Genomic DNA, 23,041 nt, shown 5'->3' on the forward strand with positions numbered 1-23,041 from the left:
TTAAAGAAGTAAAATGGTACCAGCATAATATTTTAAAGAAACGCACTATACCAGACTTGCCTTTGCAATTATGACTTCGTCAACTTGCTGCAAATCAACTCTACCGGTCATTGCACAGCACACCCAAGGCGCCTACATATCGTTTCAGAAGAAAAAAAATGAAATGGTTGAAAATTCAGTAACTCAATCAAAAACATTTAAAGGTACCGTATAAATTTCCTGTCGCGATTTTGAACGTGTTTGTAAAATATTGAATGTAAATAGGCACTAAAACCAGCCTAATGAAAATAACTTTGGGTGGGCGTTGATAAAAATTCTTTCCTGTGATTATCAAAGCTTTACGCATATACTTCATATAAAGCATTACTTACGCGCATGCAATTTAACCTACAGTACTGCTGTTTTGACCTGTTTAAGCGCCCTCAAAACTTTGTAATGAGTAAACCTACAAAAATTGCACCCACCTAAGTTACTGTAAGCGCTTTCAGTTTTAGATAGGCTGTCACTGTTTCAACGAAACAAATCTTATCTTCAAAGTTATTCATCACTGCTTTTTGTTAACTTAAGACTACCTTTTAATCTAAATCAAATTTCAATCAATCTTTAAATAACTAAAATCAATGGTGAATTAGTTGCTTTGTTTTACTCACGTGTTCTCAAACTTGCAAATTTTGACCTTTAAACCAACAATAATCGCAAAAACTCTAAGTGTGACATGATAATGTCCAGTAAATAGTATTGAAAACCTGGAGATGAAACGTCAATAAATCTAGTTTTCGTTGTAAATTAGCAGGACTTAATTAACCTATCAACGTAGGAAACACCAATTCCGTGAATTTGGTTGTAACTTTTAGTCTAGAAATTCATTCAGGCTTTATTAGATAGAGTGCCATTGCCATCTGCCGGTAAAACCGAAAGAAAGAATTCGTCGGCAGAAGACGACAATGAGCAGCGACCGGTAAGTTGTTAACCAAACTCACCTCCAAGCTCCATCTGTTTTAGTTCGAAATATTTTTTCACCCTAAATGCACTTACGACGCAGGAAGGCTCAGGAAACTTATTACTATCATCAAACTGGAAGACCGGGAACGCCAAGACAAATTTTCGAAATGTAGTCCGGGCTATTATAAGAGCCGCAAGATGGAAGATTCCTCTGGTCAAGGATAGCCACAGTGCGCAAGATCTTAGCAAAACTTGGTAACCACAGTTAAAGCCTTAACATGGCAAATGCTTTCAGATGTCCGGACTCGCTTATGTGCCATCTGCTATGACACAAAGGCTTTCATTTCATTGCGCAATGGGCCTATAACAAAACTTATTGATAAAATATAAAATGGCCTACCACAAACTGCAGACAACAGTTTAAGGTTTGTGGAAGTACTAACCTTTCATCGTAGCAACGCAATTATATACAACATTTTCTCTTGAATCTGTGCGGTTTTAACTCGTACAGTAACAGGTAGGGTCCACCTGGGCTTATGTTTAATAGTTCAACAAAAAAAGGTCGAGGGTAGATCCATTGTGAGAGAGTAAATCGAACAAACAAATAAAGTGTTTGAGTGAAAATTCAGCGCAGTAAAAAGCTTATGACATCTATTATATAGGGATCCATTTACAGAAAATGTTTCAAAAATAAATAACAATGGAACAAGGAATATTGTCAGCTTCGCCTCAGGATCTTACATCGCTCACTGATTTAGTTACTGTAAGTAGGAGGGCTACTTTTTGCTGTTGCAAGCACTGTTCCCTCTAAACTGCGCGCGTGGTCAAATGCTCACTGCTGACACGGTCTCCGCGCACAGAAAATTTGTGCTGCTCACAAGAAAAATCCAACCTGAATTGAAAATAAAATAAACACATAATAGGCCTAATAATGACCACAATGCGCACGTCTGATGTTGCTCACAGTGGTCCAAGGGACCGCTCAGGGAGTTAGTGTGTTTGCTCAGACTCGTGAAAAATTAGAGGGTACATTGGCTGCAATTGGCACGGTTGGCCTTCAAACTTCTCTTTGTTTCAATCAGTCAATACTCAATTACCCAGGAAAGCTGTTGCTATGTTTCACTTTGTGCTTCTTATGTGCATCCGCGTTTGTAAAAGTTTTCAGGCCATTTGTTTAGGCTGTTGAGTTTGTGCCTACGATAAGTAAGTATATTAAGCACAGAAGTAGGTGCATTGTGAAAAGAACAGCAACACGAGAAAGAGAACGACAAATGCGTCACAATAAATGTCGCTTAAGCAAGTGTACAGTCGTGTGAGCAGTTTTATCGCCTTGTTCCGTAGCAAACCTTTTTCCAGCAAAGTATGTTATGTTGTATGCTTACTGCAGGTATGAAGAACAGGATACTTTACACTTTAATGTCAACGCCTTTAAAACCGGTAGATCGGGCAATCCTGGTCTTTCGAAGCGTGCTAGATTCGTTCTGATGAAAGATACCTGGGAAAGAACCGACAAAGAGCTTGAGCTCATCCATTCTGTTGTCAACCAGATGAAGGTGATTTTATGTTATATGATATCTATGTTTTATGTCGCTCTCCACCAGTGAGAACAAGTTTAAATACTGCAAAAACAATGTAAGTGAAGTTAGTTTAACCGGAATCTGTGTTTAATGATTTAGTTAGGAGAAAAATTAAATTGAGCTTAGTTTGCGTTTGAAACTAAACCAGCTACTCACAGCGCTGTCTGTTGTGTACAGTGCTTTGTTAAATATTCTGATCTTGTTCGTCGAGAACTGGCTCGCGTTATGCATCTGGAAACGTTCGAAGATGGGAGAATAATCATACAAGAAGGCCATCCAGGATTCTCGATGTACTTCATCGTGACTGGCAGTGTCATTGTTCAGGTTTATCTAAGCACTGCTGGGACAAGCATACTGTTAATTTAAACTGCCAGTACAACGTAAAATGTCATTCATGAACACGTCACAACATAATCATATATTGATATTATAACAATTCTTGGTATATGCTAAGTTCTGTTAACGTCTGTTTGTTTTCTTTTTACGTTTTTTTGCGATCAGGTAAGTCATACTGACTCCAGGACTGGAGAAAAGAAAAATCACGTGGTTGGCGAATTGACAGCCGGGTCGTCGTTTGGTGAGCTCGCTTTGGTGCAAGATTGCAAGAGGTCGGCCACCATATCTTGCCAAGGTATCGTGACGCATAACTTCATAATTATCAACGTTTTATTAAGTAACTAAGATCGTTCTTCAAAATAGATCCTTATAAAGAAGTATAACTTAGTTATCCTGTTATTGTTGTAATAAATAAACGCCTTGTAGGTCTACAGCAAGTACCAATCTAAACCTTTGGAGGCTTGTAGCTGTCATGTAACCCCAATCTTAGTGATTCGTGCAGGAGTTAGAAAAAATATACATGAGTTACGATTATTCATCATTAAGAATTTGGCTTTCCTTTGGAATGAAATAATATGAAGCTCATTGTTTTAGAATCCCAAAGGCACCAATAGCACAGATTAAACTGCAACATGTTTTCAATTACAGCACACTTAAATTTGCTGGGAATTGACTTTGTCCCGAATTAAATTTTCCTTTCTTTAGTTTTACCTTAGTAACTTATTCCAAAACCTAGGCACCGTTCAATTCCTGAGAGTAGACAAACCGGATTTTGACATGGTCCTAAGAAGGAGTTACGAGCAGCAGTGGAAAGGCAGACTACGGATGATTAAATCTCTACCGTTCTTCAGGTGTTTAAAATGTTATCAATTTTTTAGTTCACCTTTTTTTTCATTTTAAGATAAATTTTAAAACCTTGTTAATCTTCTTTGTCCTAATTAATTTTTATTTGATGTCGATGCCGTGAAAACATTAGCAATTGGAAAGACAACCACTTACGTCATATCAACCTCAATTGCCATGATGTGAACTTTGCCCCACATTCAGTGATACTGGGGGATACGACCGATGTACCTGAAGAAATTTATTTTGTTCTTCGTGGAAAATGCCAAATTATTAGGGTATGTTTCGTCTCTGTTTTTTAACCGTTCTTAAATATTTACATTTACATTGTGTTTGTGGCATAAGTTGGAAGTAAAATTTGGAAACTAAAAGTTAAATATAAAAGACATTTCTAAAAAGCAACTTTTCGAAGGAAAGTAGCCAACTTTCGTAACAATGGTTTTTGTTTGTTTTGTGCTTTGGTGCTGTGTACGTAGTCGTAAGTTTTAATTGTCGTAAGTTTTAACTTTGCAGCAAGTCACAGTTCTGGAAACAACGTCACATCTTGTGAAAGGGCAAACCATGCTTTCTTTACCGACACCTAGCGACGCAATAAAAGCTCTTACGAACAAAAGCAAACAAATGAGCCAAAGATTTCTTGTCATAGGTTTGAAAACGTTGTATAAAGAATAACCTAAAAGAAACGTCACTCAACAAAATTCCTGTATGTTTTACACTGTGTTTGGTATAGTGCCAATCCTTCAAGATATTTTCTTATGAATGTGTTTTCGTAAACTACTACAGAGAAATATTTTCTCAGGTAAATTGGACAAAGGCGATTACTTCGGCGTTGGCGAAAATATGTATTCCACTTATATAATGGCTTCTTCTAAAGTACAATGCTTGGCAGTGTCTCGCCACGCATTTGTTTCATTAGAAAGAGTGTGTAAGTAAAAAGAGGCCCCAGAAATTCTGTTTATGTTCTGTATTCATTAAATCAGTGGATTCCCACCAGGGTGCGAGAACGTTAGAGCGGCACAATGCGTTGTTATATACTGCCACTGGGTGCCGCAAACTATTTATCTCCTCTGTAGGGTGCCGCAAGTTTACAAAGGCCGGGAACCACTGCATTAAATATTACGTTACTGTATTTATGTGGTCTTGTTCATCCATGTATTTATGTGTTACTGGCACCAAGCGAAATTTATAAAGAGATTGGTAACGTGCTTCGTTTGACTGGGTTTTAGTTACTGAGTTTCATCTTACGCGTCAAAATATTTTCCATTATTCGCATATAATAGCGAACTATATACATCCTGCGTATCACAACCAGACAGCTTTCTATTTCTCTAGTAAAATTGTCGGAAAATGAATTGGGCAAGTTTATAACTTTGAAAGAGATGCTCAATGTTACTGAATCGAGGCTCCTGAACGAGAAAGAAGCTTTCGAGAGATGGATGACCAACCTTAGGTGGAGGAATTTCAGAAAAAAGGTATATAAGATGTCTATTTTAGTTTGATAATTTTGACACTTGTTTTTTTAGAGTTTTTGTCAATACGTTTAAATGTGCCTTTTAACTTAACAGACTGCAAACGTAAGAAAGATACCGTATTTATGCAAATAGAAGATGCGTCTTCTTTTTAAAAACATATTGTGCGAATTGTAGCCACTGGCGGCTGCCATTTTTTATGTTTGTGCCCGGAAATCGTATATGTTCAACAATTAATGCGCTCCCAGCCCTGCTAATAATCAGCAGGTGAATATAAACTAAGTTATGTTTCTAAAACAGTAAGCTAAACAAGTAAGACAGCGTTTTAACGCATTCGAGTCGTAGTCTACGAGTGTTTAAGTTGCAAGTCATATACGTCATGCATCTATATGTTACATACTGTATATGTGCTGTCATCATGTTGATAAAACCGCGAACCTATGGTAAAGTTTTCACACCACACAATCTTGTTGCTAACTTGCAAAGTAGTCAGTCAACGGTTTATTTTGGAAATTTCTCAAACATTCGCTGTTTGAGACAGTTCATACATAAGTGTGATTTGCACGACACTTCTCATGCTATAATTTTTAGCTCCAATAGCATCAAGGGTGCTTTTTATCGTTACTTGTTAACAAAGATATTTTTAAATTCCCCGATATTTCTCTGAGCCTGTAAACAGATGTGAACTGGCCTTAAATTTATATTCCAGATAGTCAATGAAATCATCATGAAAAAACCTGCCGCTCTTCGAAACCCGCAAAAGTCAAAGGAAGCTATCAAAAGCCCAACTTTATACGAACTCCGGTCCAAGTCATCGACTCTTGGGTATCCTCTTGCGGATAATAACAATAAGTCAACGCCCATTTGGAAGCGCTCCGGGTACGTCAACAAAAAGAAGGTGCAATTTCCATCAATCGACGGTAAGAATTCGGAAGACCAGAACAATCAGAATGAAAAAGTTAACAATGATCTTACGAACAAAGCGTCATCTAACGGAAGAAAACCGCTGCACTTTCCTACCACAAGGTGAAATTTAGGCGCCTCATGGTACAGTGTAAAATGGTTAGTGGAATGGGTGCAGTGAGAGTGTTTCTTGCAGATTAAGGGGTAAATCTAAGAAGTTCAATACGAAAGATGGACTTCGCATCGAAAGACTACAAGGTATATTGAAGAAAGGAAAAAGATTTGCACATCAGCATTCTTCAAAAGGACTGACTTTCGTCTAAAAATTTTTAAGAGGATTTCATCATGGATCTACTGTCGCTTGCTATCTAGTTTATATTTGTTATCGAAATAAACTGACACTAAAAGCATACATGACAGCTATATGTATATTTCTTCGGACGATGATATACAGTTATCAGTAACAACAGTATCTTTTTTCTACGAAAGTAAAACATTTGGCAGTGATTGCAAAAGATGAACTCTAAGGTACACTATAATCAACTTAATTCGTACAACAAAAAGCAAGAACAGATGTTGTTAAAACCATCTACTACGGTTGGTGTATCGATTTAAACAACCACAAGAAATTACTGGGCGCTTCATTCGATGCACTGCGGTTGTTCAACTGAACTTTGTCTTTAACTTTGCAAATGTTATATTTAAATTAGCACCGCCGGTTCCAGGTTGGTTAAACCGACACCTTTGGATGTAAATAGTTCTTGGGTTTAATGGTCGTGGGATTATTTGTTTTAGGTCGATTTGACCGATTACAAACGCAACTATGATTTGTAACTGTGCTTGTACTTCATTCGAAGCGTCCACATTCAATCAAAGTACCGGTATTTTAAAACTCATTGTAAGTAGATTTGCTTATCCGGACGATGGCGCTACGACAATAAGCGCAGCCGTCAATGTAACGACGCCAAACAATAACGAGAAATGCGCAAGAGAAAAATTGAAGTACACAGTGGGGAAAGGACAAAAAGAAAGGCAAAGAAATGAAAAACCAATCACAGATCAAATAAGAGAAAATGGCTTTTCTATATTTCCCAACCGCCAGTGAGCGCTCCTGAGCAAAATACCATTAATAATTGCAACGGAGTTTTGACGACCAATTAGCACCTGACAGTATTCAGTTTGAGATGCCCCTGTTATTTTAACGAGCCTTAATATGGTAGAGACTGGGAATTGCAAACATGCATATTTTACACTTTCGGAAAGCTGTTTGTTTTGATAGCAACCAGTTATCAAACTTATAAAAACAATATTTCCAGCCAAAGTAGCTAAAAAGAGTTCCGGCAAAACAAACTTCCCCCATGGTAGCGATTCCGTAACTTCACCCTAAAAATAGCTTAAACACTGCTGCACCGTATACCCTCAACAGGTATAAGTCTGTCTGTCTCAATGTCGCCATTGTAACGTTGACCTGGAGTGGAGTTTGTGGATATGTCAGGTAGATAAGAATTTTCATCACTTTTCGAGAGTTTGTGCTCACCACCGTCAGATGGCGGACGAGAGCACGACACGGTGCTCCTCGTTGCGTTCAAAGAGTTCAAGTCACTTAGTTTCTTCAACATCTGCTCATTTCGGGAATTTTCGTTCGACGAAGACGCGACGCTGTCTCTCAGAGATGTTCCGTTAAGCCTGATCCCATTCAATTGAACGCCACCATCCGATGGAAGGTCGGTGGAGAATTCCATGACGTCCGTCAGCATTACGTCACTATAAAGAAACCGCGAGTTGCTGTTGGTTGGCGCGAGTGCAATGTGGCTATTGTGGTGGTTGGTGGTTCTGGTCGAAGTGGTCGATACAGCTAAGATAAAACACAGCGGAGTTTTAAAACGTTCATTTAAGCATCAAATGCAGTGGAAACCCGTCAACTCAAATGTGAAAATATCAAATCATTTCGGTTTTTTGAAGCTTTAAACAGCAATTGGTGAAGTCAGTTTATGTTATCCGGAGTTTCGTATTAAGCAAAGTGGAGCAAACAAACTCCCACTGTAAACCGTCGTGCGCTGATACGGTGCGAATGTGCAACTACAAACCGAAAGCGTGACGTCGCTATGACAATGCAGATAACGTCATAATAAAAAGAGTGCAACAACCGGAGCCCAGTAATGAAAGCTGGTTCTTACCAGAATTCTTCCGAGTCCACAAGTAGGAGTAGATGTTGGTGAGACTGGTGGTGGTGGACGCTCTCTTTCTACGCTGGTACCTCATGAAGTCGTGATCTCTCTTCCTCATCTCACAGCGCAACTTCCACCGCCTCCATGTCTTCTTGCACTCATCCTGGACCTAAAAAAAAACAGGTTAAACAAATGGAAATTGACGTGATGAACGGTTGGGAAAAGTCAATTATTAATATTAATTAGGGTAGTTGTATGATAAGCGTAAAAAAAACGAAGGTTTATCGCGATACTTGAAGCAGTAAATTGCAAACCACAAGACGTAGAAGGTTTACTTTAAAATGTAAGCAACGCTGGTAGCACAAAGAACATTTTGTCTTCTATTCAATTGAACACACGACCAGGGAAGCCAATGCCCGCGTGATGAGATTTTCTAAGTCGTTAAATGTTCAAGTCTCTTAAAAACAAACGCTTACGCTTTTTACGAAGGCTTTCACCATTTGCGAGCGCGATATTAAAATAGAAACGATGTTTTAACGACAGAAAGTTCAAGTTTATTTATTGCCAATTGTTCACTGCGAATCGCAAGGAATCGCTAGCGGCATTTCATAGCAGCCAAACCGAACCAATTATGCTGTTTGGCAAATTGGGGCTGGCTCTTACTACCCACATGTCTTTGCCGCTTATCTGCACAAACAGGAAGCAATAAAGTCTACAAACAGGCTGGTTAGACATATTTTAGGCCGTTTATGCGCAGAGTTAAAAAGCTGTCTGCGTCGCACAGCAAATGTCAGGTCCTATAAAAGAAAAGTAATCTTAAGTACAAAGTAGTCATAAGTAGAAGGTTGTAAATTTTTTTCAAATCTTGCTATTCTAGGTGTAGGTTCCCAATGTGTCTAAACGCTAAAACTGTTCTACTCAAAACGAGATTACCACGAATTTACCACGAAGTAATAAAACTCATAAATGTTTACGCCCCAAATGTAAAAGGCCACTCGACAAACGAAAACAACCTATTTTTTGAACGCGCCCACCAGTATTTCACAGACAACGTCCCGACAATACTCGCAGGCGATTTTAACATCGTCGACGACCCCCAACTCGATAAAGACCCCCCGAAGCGAATCAACGCAAGGAAAAGCGAACTGAAAGTCCTATGCGAAACCCATGACCTAAAAGACCACTTTCGAACTTTAAAGGGCAACGAAAAACAGTTCTCTTGGCAAGACGGCAACAGTAAATCGCGCCTAGACAGATTCTACCTGTCAAATAACATAACGGCTACGGAAATAGAATACGAGCACACGCACCTGTCAGACCATAAAATCGTAAAAATCCACATCAATGTTACAGCCCCCCCACCAAGGGGAAAACGCCGATGGATAAACAACACGCAGATATACAAATTTGAACCTTTTTTAAACGCGATAAAAGAAAAATGGCCGCTTTGGGCAACGCTCAAGCCATTGTACTTCGACAATCCAAGCGACTGGTGGACCGAAATTAAAAAAAGACTAAAAACGCTGATACGCCGATCTACCAAAGAAATGAACGCGGCAAACAACGAGAAAAGTGCAGAAACGAAAAAAGCCTACGAAGATGCAATCGCAGCCTTAGGCAACAATGAAATAACATACAGCGAATACCTCGACGCAAAACGCAACCTACGAAACCAAAGAAAAAAAGAAACCATAGAAAAAACGGCCAAAAACAGAAAATTCGAAGGAAAACTAGGCAGCAAAGCGTTTTTTCAAAAATATAAAAACAAACAGAAACAAACGTTTATATCCGAACTCTACGATGAAAACTTCCTCCCAACTCAAAACCCAAAAGAAATGACAAAACTCGCTCAGTCATTCTACGAACAATTGTACAAAAAAACGGAAACGAACGAAAACGCGCAGTATGCTTTCTTAAACGAAACCACCCGAAAATTAAATACGGAAGATAACAAAAATCTAGAAAAACCAATAACCATAGAAGAAATTGAAAACGCAGTAAAATCTATGAAAAACGGAAAATCACCCGGCCCTGACGGCTTATCCGCAGAACTCTATAAAGAATGTTGGCCACTAATAAGAAACGAAATACGAGAGCTCATACAATACTGGTTTGACCAAAAAGTAATCCCCAGGGAAATAAAAAAAGGTATCATAACTCTCATCCACAAAAAAGGAGATGACGCAGACCTAAAAAATTATAGGCCCATAACGCTGCTAAACGTAGAATACAAAATATATACCAAAATATTAACAAACAGATTAAAAGAAATTATGCCAAATTTGATAGGAGACTCCCAGTTCGCAACGGTGGGAAAAACAATAAGCGAAGGCACCACCCTTCTAAGAGACCTCTTCGAACAGAGCTCAAAAAGAGGGCTCGAGGCGTTTCTCGTCTCACTAGACTTTGAAAAAGCTTTCGATTCTATAGAAAAAGACTGGCTAAAAAAAACTCTGTGCGCGATAAATCTATCCACTAAAATACGGCACATTATCGAAAACCTATACGAAGACAGCACCGCCGAAATTATGATAAACGGTCACCGATCAGCGGAAATAACGCTAGACAGAGGAGTAAGACAAGGCGACCCACTAAGCTTTTTTTTATTTCTAATCGCAACCGAACCCTTGACTGAAAAACTGAGCAAAACCCAAGACATAAAAGGAATCCAATTAAGCGGTCGAAGAGAAATTAAGAATGTCAGCTATGCAGACGATGTGACTCTAACACTGAAAAATATCGCTTCAGTTGAAAAAGCCCTAGACCTCGTCGAAAAATTTAAACCCGCCTCGGGACTTAAATTAAACATCAAAAAAACCCAAGGCCTGATAATAAACGGCGACCCCCCAACACTCCTACTACCAGATATAAAATGGAACAAAACAACCCTAAATCTACTCGGCACAACAATCGGAATAATAAATTTGAACCACCTCTGGCAAGAAACCCAAAAACAAGTCGAAAACAAAATAGAAGAAATTAAAAAAACGTACGCCACGCTCGACGCTAAAGAAATTCTAATCAAATCGAAGCTTTTAGCAATCACCAACAACGCGGCGCAAACGTATCCTCCCCCAGTAAACAGAATGCGATCAATAAACGAAAAAGTAAAAAATTACGCAGTAGGAAAATTCCCCCACGTAAATATAGACACCCTTCAACTCCCGAAACTCGAGGGCGGCCTAAACCTCCCAAACTTCGAAATATACGCGGACTTAACGTATCTAAAATCCATCAGAAAATACTGCCTTGCCAGAGTTCTAAACGAGCCCCTTAGCGCCCACAACAGCTATATCGAATACCAGATTGGCCACGTAATTCCCCGAACTTTAGAAGTTGTACACCTAAACAATCTCCCCCACACCGACATCCGATCCCCATATTATGAAAAAGTAATCGAAATTATTAAAAAATACGATCTGAAAAAAATTGACCTCATCTGCGGAAGTCTAAAAAAAACGTACAACAGAATAATAAGCAAACCAAGAACACAATCCAGAAATACCCAAACAGAACGCAAAAGATGGGAGAGAATACACTGCCCTGAACTCCCAAGCTATCTACGGACCTTTAACTTTAAACTCGAAAGCAACCTGCTACCTTTTAACACAGATATAAACCAATACGCACCAACAACAAAAAACAGCTGCCGTTTTTGTAGAATCGGACCAGATACCGCCTACCACTTATTTCACAAATGCCCCCAGACCAAGATACAATGGAAAAAAACAATAACGATCGCCGAAAAAACATTAAACCTAAAAATTAATAAAGAAAATGTCGAGAAGCTGTGCGCCCTCAGGCACGACATGGGACTCGAACTAAACACCGACAAAGTTCTCACCGTACTAATTACAACGATGAACCACCAAATATGGAAAACGAGACTTAAATGCGTAATCGAGAACCAACAGTTCTCCTCAGAAAAACTGTCGAACGATATTTACAGAAGTTTTAAATACAGAATCTCCACCCTACGCAAAAATAACCCAGACATTGTAAGAAACCTTACCACCCCCCTCTGAACATGTAACGTCTATACCATTTGTGTGTTTATATGCGTTCTGGAATGTACGCCTTTACCTACTTTTGTCTTCGCACTGTTTATGCTTCAGTCTCATAATACGTATTGTGAAATATAAAATGACAATCTATCACAAATATATATGTAATCATTCCTCATCAATTGCATCTGTCTGAATATAATTATTTACATGACATGTATATGCCTCCAAAACGGAGAAATATTGTACCAAGAACACTCATTATAGTACTCTCATCATGTATTCGCATTGTCTATGCTTCATTCTCATAATGTGTATTGTGAAACATAAAATGACATCCTATCACAACTATATATGTTATCATTCCTAATCAATTGCATCTGTCTGAATATAAAGATTTATATAACATGTATACGCCTCCAAAACGGAGAAATATTGTACCAACACTTGCTGTAATTTAAACGAAATGAATTTTGATCTCGTTCTTTTTTTTAAATCCTTTATTCGCGTGCAAAAATCCTTTTAATCGTGAATAAACAAAAACGAAAACGAGATTACCGTGGAAAAGTCTTTGAAATTTAGTAAGTCCCGCTGGTTTGTTCTATAAAATACGAGCAATTTCCTTATTTTAATTTCAATTTTTACCTTAACCTTAGAGCACCCAAAGTCAGCTTACGCAGTGAAATAAAGCTTTGCGCGTGTCATGCGGAATGTTAAGCGCACGCAGCGCGATAAAAACGACTCTTAGGCATTTTAAATGACTCACCTCGCCGTTACAGAAGCAATAGATGATCGCTACGAAAAGTCCCTGAAAAAATTTATAAAAGTTCAGGAAAATCTGCTTAAGTGGAGATCTCACTTTGATCAGAACAAACTGGCGTTGATGTTTTGACAACATACAGGATTAGCATCGCCGACCAGTTTCCAAATTTACAACATTACATTTCTGCGGAACGTTTTACATCTATCATTGCCATTTACATAAACAAACATGCAAGTTTACATCGGTGTTATTGCACAAAAACGACCGCAAAAAGCCGACCTTTTACCTGTATCGACGTGAACGTAAGCTCGATGGTTTTCCTCACAAAAATATCAGTGGTGCTTTTCTCTTGGCGGAACTCAACAAAAGCGGTCACAACGTACTGTATGCCCAGCAGTGGTATCAATGCCAACGTCGATTTGGTCAGCCTAAAACGTTTCGTGTTCTGTCACATTTGTTACTGATAACTTCTAGTTCAAGCTCGATAATTATCAAGTAAAGGGTTTTGTCTTTACAGAGCGGTCAGTCCGAAATTCGCTTACAAAACATTATTACAGTAGAACATCAAAAAGTACTATGCCGCTTCACTGAACCGTTGGGAACTTTGATCTTTCTATGACGTAATTATGAGGCCATTATGACCTAACACTACCATACTTGAAGCAAGATACTATCCCATTCAGTTCTATTAAGTCTAAAGAGAACTGAATAATAATTAAGACTTTCTTTGGTGTTGAATGTGTAATATACCTCCATTTAAAATCGTCTCTCTTGTCGTTTGTAATTCGCCGCCGATGACTTTCGCGAAGTTTAGAGCCCAGCACGCAAATGACCATAACGAAAATGCCAAAATTCACCTTAAAAATAGAAAGGTTTTCATACAACAACATATTGCTGCAAATTCTTACGTAAAGCTTCAGCAAACATATAGGCTCTGCTTACATAGCTGAGTTAGTTATAAATTGAAATTGGAATGGTTGACTATTGTACATAGAAAAGTACAATTCCGGTATAAATACACTTTGTTAGGTTTAGCCATGTGTATAAACAATGGCAATTATTATTTACGAAATATAATAAAATTAGCAAACAAACAAGTTTATTTTAATACACTGCAATGTTTGCTTTACAATTTCAAATAAGGTTTGAAACTTCAACTTCAAATAAGGTTTGAAACTCCAAATTCAAATAAGGTTTGAAACTTTGGCAAAAAACTCACCAGCAAGGAAAAAAGGATTGGCACTTTAATTATCCACCAATATGCGCTATTCTTGTCTTCAAACCAACAGCTGAAAAAAAATCATGAATTTAATGCAAGTCTGATAACGCAAAGAGAAAAGTTTTGGGAATTGTCGGTTATTCGAAGAATAAACATCAGAGCTAAAAAACTAGCATACATTTTTTAATAGCAAACGTTTTGAGTTTATTACATTGAAAATGAGTTAGCAATACACTCGAAACGTCTGCTGATAAAAAATGTTTGCTAGATTTTTGATTCTGATATCTTTTCTTCATAACGCAAGATTTCACATATTTCTTCTGCTTTGATACAAACGACAGATTACAATGCAACTAGTCACTGATTCAGTTCCTGGCTTTGCCGTGAACTTATTACAAACGGTTCCGGAACGATTCAACCCACGGATTGAATTGACCGACCACCATTAGAGACGGACCCAAAGCCCCAGTTATGGCTTGGTCAGGACCGGTCTGTATGCCGCTGGTCACAAAACACAGCTTACCCGTTATATTCGTTTTCATCGAGAACCTTCGCGAGCACACTGCCGATCACAGACGCCCAAGGAAGCACTAAACAACATAGATGAGACATGTATTTACTGCACAACAAAGTCTGATTGTGACAATAACTGTAGTAATACAGCAAAACAACACAAAACGTAAAAACTGAAAGCTCGCTGACCCCATTGATGAAAAGCAGGGCAGATGCGGCCAGGAAAGTGAATTGAAAGAGCAAGGTATGTTCGTGTTATGCCAATTTTAATTTCATACTTTTAAATAAATCAAACAGTAAAATTCCGACCAGTTATTTGCGGCGAGCGCAGAGCGAGGACAAAAAAGTCAAACGCGACATTTTGAAAAAATGTTGAAACAAGTAAAGACCATATCGCTGTGGCGTTCGCTTCGTTTTACTTTAAACTGGGTTAAAACGTCATGATGATTAACAAAACGACCGACAATGCACCGGAAAATGGGACCAGGTGAGATTGGCAAGACCAAGAATGGCACCTTTAAAGAAACTCATTAAAGTTCAAATGCATAAAAAGGGCGAGGACGCGTTTCATTAATACGGACCGGCAATCTACAAGCAAGTTGCATTCTTAAACTGATATGGAACGATTAAATCGGTCTAGACGGCAGACGCGTGCTCTGCTGAAAACATGTATTGCCTTCGACTGCGTGGAAACACCAATAAATTCCTTCTAAAATATTTATGAGCGAGAATTTTATTAACATAGGCAAAGTGAATTTTTCGTTGAAAGTTACGATGATACCTACTCGGTGAATGCAGCTCGCCACACTTAGAATATAAGGTTATTTTTCAGCCTTGTTTAAGTCTACACTTAATGTCAGGCTATTGTGTGCCCAACAAACAATCCTGTACCAAAAATAAGCGGACGGCACTTTTCATGTGAGTCGAGAAACCGCACAGATCGTTACCGAATGCGGCAATAAAAGCGTACAATGAAATGTTTTACTAGTCCCAGGAATGAGGTTTACGTTGTCAGATTGATGCTTCTTATACTGTGCCAAGGTATATTCGGTGACCCAATCAAGTGGTACCTATTGTCAAATCGTTTTCTAATTTGATAAAAAGACATTTTAACGGAAAATAAAATGCGTTTTCGTCGCATCTACAGGGAACACACGGCAGACAGCAAGCATACTTAATCGATGCTTAATACTTACCCCAACCAAGCACACAAAATCCTTTGAAACATTTTTTTTGATTAAAAATGACCGCTTTAAGCAAGAGTGCGAGATAGAGTCCTTCCACCAGCAACCAATAATAGTTGGCTGTGACCAAATAATTTTGCATGACGTAATAAACACGACACCAAACCTGCGGGAAAGAGAAAAGAGAGTTGACGACGATGCAGAAGCGAACAGAAAGTGGGTTTTTGCGTAGGAATTAGTCTCAGTAAAACGAGTTGACACAATTAAAGATTATGATACTGTTGTTGATACTATTATTAAAAAGTTATCTTTTTAAAACAAGGTAATATGAATAGTTCAAAACGGCAAAAGAATAAACAATGTCCAAACCAATACAAAGTTCTGCTGGTTACAATGACACATTCAAGTTCAAGCATCCCTATGCAAGGCTCTAATAACGGTATGGTCCATTTCATTTGAAATAAACCAACCTTTTAATAACCTTATTATCTTCTGTGTATATATTTTGTGCCTTCCAACAAACAAAACGATACTACAGGGCTTGATTGCGACTCCACTACCAACGTGCAGGTATGTGAGTGTGAACTTACGTTTAGGATTGGCTACTCACGTAGATATAATCCTCCTTTGTCTGTGTGACGCAATACTCTTTCTGCAAATTGTCGAGCAGAGGTAGGTCGGATACCTGGTACCTCAAGAAGATCTTGCCGGCTAATGCGTTCATTTTAAACCGCGCTCTGTCATCGATAGAGTCGGGATCTAAACAATGGAAAGCGAAATTAACACCAAGGTGACAGCAGGCAGGCAGTCTTCATGCATGTAGTCTTACACGAAGTACAAATTACATGCGTTGCATTTCCATGGATCAAGTGTATCAGCCTGTACGACTAGAGTATAAACTATACGTTTTTGGTTATAGAAGAAAGACATGCTGAAATGAAACTCACCCTGAAACGCTGTTACGTGTAATATCCAGATGAAACCGCGGAGGACAAACGCCGCCATTAAATTCATGTGGATGTATATGCGAGTGCAGTGAAGTCGTCTGGAAAAATTACGAAAAACACGCGGTAAAACATTAGGTGAAGAAACGCGAATCGCGATTAACAAAAAAGCTTCGAAATTCGTTTCAATTCTAATTCAATATTCAATAATTCTCGTTCCACGACTAAACGCGTCCATTCAACAATAAATTTTAAATTCCAAATGGTGTAGACAATCAATAACTGTCGAATGCAAATGCATTCGATCACGTGACTTGATCCACCCGAAATGGAGTTCAAGTAAATTTATTGATGGAAATTGATTGATTTTCTTCCCTTGAGAGACGATTTCAAAGCCAAAGAACGCAATGAAAGCGCCTTAGAAAGCACCTAATTAAAGCATAGCATAGGGCTTAAATCCTGGGCTTAGAAGTACCGATTTTAAAAGCGAATTCTCTTAATTAAAATCAAATATTTTCTCCCTTTCACGTGACTATAAGAAAGAGTATAATTGGCGAACAAGAACAAAGACCAGGCCACAAATCCGTTTGAACTCTGTTGACATTTGCATCAAGCATCTGACCACAATTAGTGGTGAGCTCGGCTCAAAACCTTTCACGGTTGTTTGACAGCGATGTTCACCCGTCGGGGTCTATGCCTTCCAAAACGATCCTGAGTGTCCCTTTGCAAACTCAGGCGCAAACGAGTACAAAAATAATAAAGTGGAATCCCGTTTACTCGAAGTTGAAGGGACCGATACAATATCTTGGAGTTTTTCGAAGCTGGCGAAATTGCAACAAATGAAAAAACGATGAAAAAAATGATGGAAATGATTGAAAATCACTGGAGCCTACAAGAACGTTTAAAGTGCTAAGAGACATGAATTATTATCATCGATAGAACTCAAAATTAAAGTTCGGCGACTCTAGCTTATAGCAAAGTTTCAGCACTACCGCTTAGTTAGACCATTAACGGAACAAATCATCATGGTGTTTACGTCACAATGTGGAGATAACGGGGACTGGGAGCAACTAAAAACTTCGAGTTAACGAGATTTGTTTCTTTGCATTTTAATGAGCGATTTGCCGGCAACAGAGACGTTGCTTGTCCCGAACTTTAAAACAAGCAGAGTCGAGTTATGCTTTCGCTGTCCACTAAAACAATACATTCTTCTCAAAAGTTACCGGATGCAAAAATACGATCAGGGAAAGCCCCTTACCTGAGAAAGCCTAGCAGGAGAAGTGCGATTATGAGAGAGACGAGAGAGAGAGTATGACCGATGGTGACCGACGTGCTCAGGATGTAGAAACTGGTCTCCTCGTCCAGGGATGAAGGGGTGGGCTGTGACAAATAAAACGGGCAAGCTTTTATCAGAGGTCGCAAACTCAATGACCGCTGAACTTTGACAAAATCGGGTAAAATATGTGAAAAACTTGGTGTCAAAATAATAAATGAAGAACAACAAGCGAAAAATAGTAGGCTGACTTCTCCTACTTTTCCCATCTGTTTTTTTTCGCTCATTCTTCTTACTACAAACCCATTTTTCTAATGCCTTGAAGAAGCAAAAGTCAGACTTAACCAAATTTTTTTCTGACGTTGACAGTCGTTTTTAAAGTTTTATAGTTGTATAAATAAGAAGCGCTGTTTGCCCTATTGACCTTATTAATATTTCATAACATTAGGAGCGTTAGGAAAAATCATACAATGCTTGTTAACGTGGAGATCCTTCATTTTCATAAATTATTGATCGCTTTACAAGTGAATGAACAAAGCTAACGTAGCCAATTCCAACTATCACCCTGTCTATTAACTTGAATTATAAAAGCCCTGATGCGTTAACAACGCGTATAGCAAAATAACCGAGGTGCAAAACTATTGAAAAATTCAAAGATTTTCATGCTCACAGAATTCAGCTCTTCGCTCTGGTAATCTTCCAAGCCGTTGTTAGAGTAATTGCCAAAAGCAGATATGTCAGATAGGTTATAGACCGCTGGATCGGCAGTAGGTAGGTAGGTTGGTAGCTGATGCGGTATCTCGTCAAAACAGTTGTGGGATCCGGTACGATTGTTCCAGCCTTTGGAAGTTGCATTGCAGTGTAGAGCGATGTGCCCCAAATCAGCCGGATTTGCAACTACGAAAATGAATTTGCCCGAAATTACGTCGACATTGGCACACACACAAAAAAAAAACAAACAAAAAAGTTTATCTCACTTGCATTGGTGCTGGTTGCTACTGAGCACGGTATAAGTGTAGTCGAGTTGAACACAGAAGGCTTCCAGCAGTTGGCGAACGCCCACATTCTCGGGCAAGTCCCTGCAAAAATGTGACGTATGTACAATGTCTTTTTACAGAAAACTTTTCACATGGCCTTTGTTCCTAAAGCTTGGGTAAAAATAAAACAGCAGAAGATGCTTTAAAAATTCGAAGTTTTCGAGGCATGAATTTGTCTCAAAGTGAAGTGATTTCGAGGCCGGCCTTCGAGGTCTTCAATTTCAAGGTTTTGGACATAAATGAACAAGAACACCGATTGTGCACGTAACGAAGAGAATGTTTCTTTGCATTGAGTTCGCCCGATACAAAAGTTTCTTATTTTGCAGAAAGAAGTCTTCACAGTTTCTCATCAAAAATGAGAGAACTTTCCGATCGCACGACATTCCGCTGTAATGACGTAACATATCAAATGTACGACCTTCTCCATCATAAATTGCCTTTCTAAAAACGAAATACACGAGTTCCGCTCCAAGCCATATTTAAGTACTGTCCAAATACTGTACTGTCCATATTTAAGGTTTTGCCGATGGAGCAAACGTACTTCACCTCGTCCACCTATATATAAGATGTCAATGCTTTCCATCTCAAGATCAATGTTTCCAAGTGTTTGTGCACAATTGTTGGGGCAATATTCAACAGGATAAACTGTTTAAGCAATCGAATGAAATGCACCCGGAAATGTGTTTCAAAATCCAATTGATAACGATAACAATTCGATTATCGATTGTGACAAGAAGTGTAAAATACATAAAAAATAATAATTAACGAAACGAGATGGAATATGTAATTAAAATAAACACTGTTTCTTTTTTCTGCTTGACTTACAAGTGTCGGTAACGGTTTTTATCTACGCCTGCTGACTTGTTCAAACACTTGGGCCAGTTTTCATGTTGTAGCGTAAATAGCCATGACTGTTTTAAACTTGAATAAATATAATTCATATATTTACCCGCTTAAAACCATAGCTCCCGTTTGTCTCAAAAGTCAAGCATAAATTAAATTATCCGGTGTGTTTACACAAAACATTCCGTTACCATAATCCCCAGGAAACAAGAGCTAAAAATAAATAAGTTCAAATTCGAAATAAGAAATGGTTTCGTGCTGTCTCTCTTGCGGCCATTGTACAATGCACACTGTACAGTGTACATTATGACTACTACTGTACGCTTTTTACTTTACAAGTTGACCAGCCAGAAAAAGCGTCCAAATTTAAGTAAAAGTGCAAATATAGACAGTAGTGCATTACATGGCGTGTCTCGGCACAATTTCACTCGTAAACACCAAGATTCCGACGTTAAAAAGTGTTCGTGTTTAGGGGATTTGTTAAAAGGATTTCAAACAGAAGCAACGTTTAAACTGATTCCGACTGGCGCCGAACAAACCAGAACAAAGGAGAAGCTCGGACCGATGCCTATCAAGCCTTTGACTACGTTCGCGTGTTGTTTCGATGAGCTGGGAAGATACTACAGTCATTCAGCATCTGGCTTACTACTTGCACAATGATATGGAGTTGGTGAAGAAAATGTAAATCAAGGTCGGGTGACATCGACGTACGGTCTGCACCCGACCCATCCAAGCAAAAATTAAAGATTAATCCAACGATGTTGATTGCGTTGGCGGCCACTTCACCTACATTGGGACTGTTAGATGTGCACAGCTGTAACTTATCCATAACCTAAAAATGACATCGGTGCCGACCTTAACAGCGTTTTTATGTACATGACTAAAATCTGGATTACAGTTATGGCCGATTCCTGTAAAGAAAAAATTCAAAACCTGTAAATCAACCAGTAAATAGCTTAGTTCATAAAAAACATTTTTGGGTCGGACTAGAATCGCAGAAGAAAAAAATAAGTAATACGCAATGTGAGTGTAACCTCTATTTTGATACATTCTACACTTCCAGAATTATCGTAAAAAGTTACTGGACAACCGACGCCAATAAAGCAGTCGTAAAGCGCAGTGTAAGTGAAAAGGCGGAGTGATTCATCGCAAAACATAAAAAACGGAGACATAGGAAAATTACGTAACTGCCAATGTACTGTTGAAGTTAGTTTTCTAAGTTTGTTCCTGTCGTTTTATTCGTAGCAGCAAACAGGCGTAGTTTTTTACATTTAAAAAAAATTAAGATCAAGTGTTAATTGTTATATCGATTATGTCACGAGATAACGTTTTCAACTTCATCAAACTCAGAAAAAGGATTTGGGTAAGCCTTGTTTTATTTTATTTGAATTTCAAAACATTTACTTTTCAAAAGGGCCATAATTTATTGCACTGTTTATATAATAACCGCAGAGTGTAGACAGTTACTGGGAAACGTAAAACGGGAACATTGCTTTGAGAGCAAAGGGAAGTTATATCCGTCTTGAGCCAAACTTACCAGCAGTACTGGGTGTGGTGTACGGGTCGTGTTCTTGTAGACACGATATCGCTAGATCAACCACATTACACAGATAAGATTTCCATATTTCGCTGTCATGCTGCAAAACAAAAGCACAGTGTTAGGACAATCAATATGACAGCACGCAGAGCATTTTGAAGGGCCCTTCCAACTTTGTCTCAGTGTGAAACGGCAAACAAACGACATCACAGCACCGCTAATTACGTTATAAAGAACTTAGTGCTTGTGATGACCTCTTCAATTCTGATATGTACCGGCTTCTGGACACAAAATCATTATCGTCGAGTATTTGTGAAAAATTCGAAGTGAAAAATATTACCCTGCTTCAGCGAAACACTTAAAAGGGCAACGATGGATTTAGTGAACGAGTATTTCGTTTATTGGAGCGCTGGGATTCAATCGTTCGCTTCCAATCACATCAATTACAATTATACGGCCTTACTATCATTATAGCAATGACTAGAAAAACCACAGTATGAACCGAGGGACTGACTACTTTGTGGTAAAGGTGTTTTGTATTGCTTGCCGCGTAGTCTATAGCAAGCGGCTTACAATCAAACGTAATTTTACTTCATCGAGAAGTGTAAGGCAAGATGCCAATGGTGTACTATTACACTAACACTCCCTTTCGTTGGAATACAACACACTTTAGTACTTAAACGATAAATAACAATAGTGACGTAACAAAACGCGTATTTGTCTCCGAACACTTGTCTATTAAAACTTTATTCTCCATTAGAACAACAAAATTGGAACGCGGAGGCATATTCATAAACGGGAAATTGGCTTAAACAAGTGCAAAATACGCTTATATGTTTGGGCAAATATCCCCAGTTATAAATGTCACGTAACTCACCGGTGTTTCGCCTACTTCCAGTAATAACTTCAATAATCCTGCCATGATGGACAGTCAAAGGCGTAAAATCATAATATGCCTGTAAAAATATCGTTTTTAAAATTCTGAACAGAATTGCGAGTAAGTGGTCGTGTATTAGTTAGTGTTGATTTGAAATGCACATTCCAACCGCGATAACCCTCGAGCGTGAAGACAGCGTCGTCAATAAATTGCAGGATTTTGTAATAATTAATCGCGGAAACGTAACACCGAGAAGTTATGATGACACAATGATAAAGTTACAACAACAAAAAGATTCGTCAAAATACCTGATACGATCACGCCTTTTCAATCAGCCAATCACAATCAATTGTAGTTGGAATGTTCCTGGGATTTCAGGATTCAGCGATTGACCCTTTATGTTGACGTCACAAATTCTAGAAAAATGGCAAGTGCAGACACTGATGTCCAGCTAACTACTAACCTGTTAATATACAACCATCGGTCATTTTGATGAACAGGTGAAGGATAATTTCTGTAGGCGTTTGTAACCGTCGCCTCATAAAAATTTCAACGACGTTTGTACAAATAAAATTTCAAGAAGTGTGCGGCCTACACATCACAGTATCG

At 38.6% G+C, this 23,041-nt stretch overlaps 2 protein-coding genes across 4 annotated transcripts; one reads left to right on the forward strand and one right to left on the reverse strand.

Moving 5' to 3' along the window:
• LOC143455269 (uncharacterized) lies at window positions 1-6,429 on the forward strand. Of its 2 annotated transcripts, none has more exons than XR_013116868.1 (13): window positions 1-203; window positions 882-958; window positions 1,043-1,197; window positions 2,330-2,495; window positions 2,697-2,843; window positions 3,021-3,150; window positions 3,592-3,706; window positions 3,832-3,976; window positions 4,212-4,344; window positions 4,498-4,623; window positions 5,031-5,170; window positions 5,264-5,434; window positions 5,877-5,990. XR_013116868.1 is itself a non-coding variant. In XM_076955076.1 (13 exons), the coding sequence occupies exons 1-13, from the start codon at window positions 71-73 to the stop codon at window positions 6,391-6,393; spliced, it is 1,911 nt and encodes a 636-aa protein (XP_076811191.1). In that variant the 5' UTR covers window positions 1-70; the 3' UTR covers window positions 6,394-6,429. The 2 variants fall into 2 exon arrangements, 1 of the variants encoding a protein (XP_076811191.1); XM_076955076.1 differs by lacking the exon at window positions 5,264-5,434 and adding an exon at window positions 6,267-6,429 and having other exon boundaries at window positions 5,877-6,193.
• A 51-nt stretch (window positions 6,430-6,480) lies between these two features.
• Window positions 6,481-23,041, reverse strand: LOC143455243 (vasoactive intestinal polypeptide receptor 1-like). Of its 2 annotated transcripts, XM_076955075.1 has the most exons (17): window positions 22,896-23,041; window positions 22,741-22,826; window positions 22,433-22,511; window positions 21,556-21,655; window positions 19,116-19,217; window positions 18,809-19,035; window positions 18,124-18,245; window positions 16,869-16,966; window positions 16,532-16,680; window positions 15,934-16,087; window positions 14,748-14,814; window positions 14,225-14,294; window positions 13,756-13,862; window positions 13,292-13,433; window positions 13,009-13,050; window positions 8,248-8,407; window positions 6,481-7,925 (listed from the first exon to the last, which is right to left on the reverse strand). In XM_076955075.1, the coding sequence occupies exons 3-17, from the start codon at window positions 22,475-22,477 to the stop codon at window positions 7,465-7,467; spliced, it is 2,046 nt and encodes a 681-aa protein (XP_076811190.1). In that variant the 5' UTR covers window positions 22,478-22,511; window positions 22,741-22,826; window positions 22,896-23,041; the 3' UTR covers window positions 6,481-7,464. The 2 variants fall into 2 exon arrangements, with proteins under 2 accessions (XP_076811190.1, XP_076811189.1); XM_076955074.1 differs by having other exon boundaries at window positions 22,741-23,030.

The sequence above is a fragment of the Clavelina lepadiformis genome, chromosome 1 (genome assembly GCF_947623445.1).
Source record: "Clavelina lepadiformis chromosome 1, kaClaLepa1.1, whole genome shotgun sequence".
NCBI classification, from domain to species: domain Eukaryota; kingdom Metazoa; phylum Chordata; class Ascidiacea; order Aplousobranchia; family Clavelinidae; genus Clavelina; species Clavelina lepadiformis.